At 47.1% G+C, this 4,720-nt stretch overlaps 1 protein-coding gene across 1 annotated transcript; it reads right to left on the bottom strand.

Moving 5' to 3' along the window:
• Window positions 1-256: 256 nt before the first annotated feature.
• On the bottom strand, window positions 257-3,979 carry LOC135827586 (uncharacterized). Its single transcript, XM_065340053.1, has 3 exons — window positions 3,560-3,979; window positions 2,231-3,332; window positions 257-2,034 (listed from the first exon to the last, which is right to left on the bottom strand). Exons 1-3 carry the CDS (start codon window positions 3,858-3,860, stop codon window positions 705-707), a joined length of 2,733 nt encoding a protein of 910 aa, XP_065196125.1. The 5' UTR covers window positions 3,861-3,979; the 3' UTR covers window positions 257-704.
• Window positions 3,980-4,720: the final 741 nt, after the last annotated feature.

Here is a 4,720-nt window from a genome sequence, read left to right as displayed (position 1 = left end):
TCAACAGAACACTCAAATCACGCATGTGGCGCTACTTTACGGCTAAATCAACCAATGTGTATGTGGATGTGCTACCGCAACTGGTACGCAACTACAACAACAGCAAGCACCGCAGCATCAAGATGACTCCCACTGAAGCCTCCCAAGAACCGAATGCACCCTTCGTTCAGGATCATCTTGAATCATCCAAAAGATCACATGCAAAACCCCGCTACAGCACAGGTGATGAGGTTAGAATCACAGTCAGCAAGCGACACTTTGAAAAGGGGTACACACCCAATTGGACTGAAGAGGTGTTCATCATTGATCGTGTGCTAACAACACAGCCCGTCACCTATCGCATACGAGACCTCATGAATGAACCCATCATAGGCAGCTTCTACGAGCAGCAGTTGCAGAAGACCACACAAACCCGATTTCGGGTGGAGAAAGTCCTTCGCAAGAGAAACGGTAAATCCCTTGTCAAGTGGAAAGGCTATCCGGATAAGTTCAACACATGGATCAGCACCAATCAATGGGAAAAACTCTAAAGAAAACTACTTGCTGATTATTCGCTATTGCTGAAGAAGCATGATGAAGTTCTAACAAATAATTCATTGGATATTCTAACATGGAGATTCATTGCATCATCATCACTATCTCAATATGTATGGCTATAGCTGTATGAAAATCAAGTCAAAATCTCAATGCTGGTAGTTCATTGTTTACTGTAACGCGTGCGAGGGTTCAATGCGGCGATGACCGTATGCCAGCGTGGATACACCATCGGGCTGAATGTATCTTTTACTGTCGAATGGCGAGAGTGAGGTCTTCGTAACTGTTTCGGTGAAGATGCGATGATCGTGGCTTCTCAGCGCAGTCATAGGGTGAGCAGAGGTGCGTCTTTCTGTTAGACAACGCTCGTAGTCGCGGATGGTGAACTTCTTCGTCACGCTTCTTTTGACGCCCTTGGCCCGCTGTCCGCTTTCCTCACCGTTGTATGAGTACATCTTGGAGCGTACAGCTACGAATTCACTCATCATTTTTCCGCCTAGCTCGTCTTTAAATTTACCTACTTTCTTCTTATTCACCTGGCTGTATAGCGGGTGATCTGTGGGGTAGTTGCTGGTGTCGTACGCATCCAAGTCGCTCATCATGTCCGCGTACAAGTCATCCGTTTCCAACTGGAGGATGAGGGAATCCGTATCGGTGTACAGCAGTCGCACACGCTCGGCATAGTGAGACTTGAGATTGAAATAGTAGTAGCGATACATCAACTCCTTGCTGAGATCTAGTACACTCATTCCGATGTACACGGGCTTGTTGAGGGAGACGCGGATTTTTCTGTTTTCAACGCCGACGAGGTCATTGTCAAACATGACGTGTCTAACATACGTCGGCTTGGCTACGGCTGTGAGGATCCTGTCCTCATCATCGTCTGCTCGCAGCAAGCGGATGTTCACTCTCCTTCGCACATTCTCCATAGTTTTGCCAAATACGGCATTGTTCATCAGCTTGAAATAGTCTCTTTCAAAGTCGTTGGCAGCTTGTTTGCGAAGCTCTGTGTTTAGCTCGATGTACGGCTTCATCCAAGCTTCCTGCTTGAAGCGTAGTACACGGTGTACACAGTCGATGGTTAGTCCAAGTTTGGAATAAAGCTGTAGGTTGCGATAGTGGAGCACATACCGTTGCTTGCGCATGAGATGAGGGACCAGTTTAGGTGAGGATAGTCCGGTGATCGACATACTCTTCATCAGGTCGCGTTGGTATGGGGAGAGCATCTCCTCGCTGATGGTCATCTTCTCCGGTGCTGGTGGGTAGTCGTTGAGCAGGTCGTGCAAGTGATCTGGTACGGTGAGATCGCATTCAATCATGTAGCCTAGCGAGGCATCGTCCGCTTGAGTGAGGATGCTATCCAGGAGCTCGCGTGTCGGTGGGCACCACTCAAAGTGCGATACTGGTAGATGCTGTGACATCGCCCAGCCATAAAGATTATTGGCATCTAAATACTGGAGATAGGTGGATGGTTTGGTCTCATCATAACTCTTCATGTACCTGTTGCATGTGGGGGGTATAAATACGCATGCACGCACACATACACATACAGACAGATAGACACATAATGAATATACACACAATGTAGAAGAATGACTCAACTGACTACACACACACATACTTTACAAAAACACATACTAGTACTCAAAAGTTGTAAGGATGTGGTTCATGCATTCACACACATACATGCACATACCTGTTGTTTGCCTTGCCATGTCGATGTGAAGCCATTGACACCCCACCACGGAGACCACGCTCGATGAATAGGTGCATATCCACATCACTCAGAAGAGAGAGGGATACCTTGGTGTACTTCAGCAGGGCATCCCAGGCGAGTCCGGGGAGAGTATAGTAATGTGCCGGATCGAGTTCGTAAGTGTTCATGGCTGTGACTCGGAATGTCTCAAAGACGTCAGCCAGAAGATTTACATCAGTATTGAGGTATAGATCATGGTAGTCTCCCATGTTTCTGCACTTGAACGCAGACCAGACGCGTTGAGCATGCTCATAGTCATCATCGCTGATGTGGCTTTCCGTCAATGAAGAGAAGAACTCGTCTTTGGGTGGTAGTGATGTCTCATCAAACACCGCTGTACTGGTTACATATTCATACGGGTAGACTCCTTTGCGAGTAAGCAGCTCAAACAGATCATCAGCTGAAGTATCATCATGGTAAATGTTGGTGGTAGATGAATCGTCGCTGCTACTGCTGCTGCTGCTGTCATCCATACCGTTGATGTTGGTGTGGGTGAGTCTAGAGAATGAGCTCAGATGGTGAAATGAGTCTTTGGGTGTGTTCTTTACAAGCCTGTCCAGCGAAGCATTCAAGAATGATAGGCTATCCACAAAGCGGAATCGCCCCCAGCTGAAGGAGATATAACGCTCCATGTTGTTAGGAATGATCTTGATCTCACCGGATTTCTTGATCTTCTTTCTCCCGCCACTCATGTAGGTTGTGCTCTCCGATGAGGTGACGCCAATGGCTGAAATGAGTGGGTGGGCGTCATAACCTTTCAGATTGTGGAAAACTACTGGGATTGGATGAGTCTCTGGTGTGATCCTCAGGTTGATGTTGCACTTGCTGTGAGCTGCACCGCGGTATTTACCCGTGATGTGGTCGTGGTCTCGCACTCGATCATCACCCAGCTCATCGCTGCAAATCCAGCACTCATTCGCATTTTTAAACTGCTGCTGTTCCTCCGCTGACATGTTCATGGGTCGTATGTGCTGCAGGTCATTGGTAATTCTTTCATCCTCTCCCGCGAGCTCCTCGAAAAACGATTCAATCGGGTTTTCTCCTGTATAACAATCGTGTACACGCAAACACACAAACACAAAATAGAAATAAGATACATGTCTATACATACATGTATTATGAAGATAGACTGTTGAAATGCGGCAAGTCAATTCATACGTAACTAGTAGTAACAGTATGATAGTTTACTTCTACAACATATAGAGATTGAACGTTGGCATGCGTGAAAACAATAAAGAGCAGCATTTGTATTTATGGAGTGTGACTCACCTCTGTAAAGAAATCGTCTCGTCACCTCTCCATCTGACCGCACTACGATGTAAGCAATGCCACAGGGTTCATGCTCTGCATTCCGAATAGTGTGGGCTCCATACTGCCCCGAGCTGGGTTTGAGAACACTCTCAGTGTCAGCGTAGATGATATATGGCATCTTCATTCTCCGCTTGGTCTCCGTGAAAGTGAGCGTCTCACCGGGTTCTGGTAGCTTGATCACAGCAGGCTTCGCGTCGGCGCAGTACAGTTGGTGTCTGGCGAGAGTCTGCGGAGATCGGTGACCGGATAAACACCTCATGCAAAAGTAGGTCCTAGTCTTGCACTTGTTCAGATGATAGCATAGCGCATCAAAATCTTTGATCCAGCAGAAATGACTTGCCAAATCTTCATGAAGGAGCAGGAGGTTGATGGTGCTGGCATCGTTTTCATGGTCCGTCAACTTCAATGGGAAGAGACAGTCACCTTCAAATCCAAACACATTGATAACTAGATTGTTCGCAGTCTCCACCTGACGAAACACATACACATACACACACACACACACACACACACACACACAGAAACATCACCTCAATGTGACTATGTACACATACACACACAGAAACAACACCTCCGTGAATGTGGCTATGTACATACATCATGGTACACATACACTAGCACATTGATCGAAGTATGATTGGAAGGATTACAATTACTCATTCCTCATCCAAACTCACCTTATACACATCCGCAAGAGTTGCAGGAAAGTCCACATCATCAAAGTTCAGGGATTGTGCGTACGACTGGTACTTTGTAACGCGTTGAGCATCCTTCTCAGCTGGGTGTAGTGCGGATAGAAGTGCCCATTTCAGACACTGATCATCGGTATTACGAACGTTGATCACCCCCTTCGTCTTGGAGATCTTCTGCGGGAGAGGTAGATAAGATGAGCCGCGCATGGGGAGATACTTGGCAATGTCAATGTGCACGCTTCGCACCCGAACCACAGTCCAGCCAGAGCCAGCCTGAAGCCAGCCTGAAGCCATCCATCAACCTTGGATAAGATCTTGCCGAAGGCGTTGGATAGTTGATCATCAATGCCATGTGGATTCAGAATGGATATGGGAGCACTGCGGAAAAATGGCGATGCTGAAACAGTAGCTCCGGATGCATCGCTTC

Source organism: Sycon ciliatum, chromosome 11, assembly GCF_964019385.1.
Source record: "Sycon ciliatum chromosome 11, ocSycCili1.1, whole genome shotgun sequence".
NCBI lineage: Eukaryota > Metazoa > Porifera > Calcarea > Leucosolenida > Sycettidae > Sycon > Sycon ciliatum.
This window is presented reverse-complemented; position numbering and strand designations above follow the sequence as displayed.

Excerpts from the sequence above, each read along its gene's own strand:
- LOC135827586 (XM_065340053.1), bottom strand. The coding sequence starts at position 3,860 with ATGAGGTGTTTATCCGGTCACCGATCTCCGCAGACTCTCGCCAGACAC. Across the intron at positions 3,333-3,559 it reads GAGACGATTTCTTTACAGAG|GAGAAAACCCGATTGAATCG; the intron begins GTGAGTCACACT and ends ATTGTTATACAG. Across the intron at positions 2,035-2,230 it reads CATGGCAAGGCAAACAACAG|GTACATGAAGAGTTATGATG; the intron begins GTATGTGCATGT and ends CACATGCAACAG.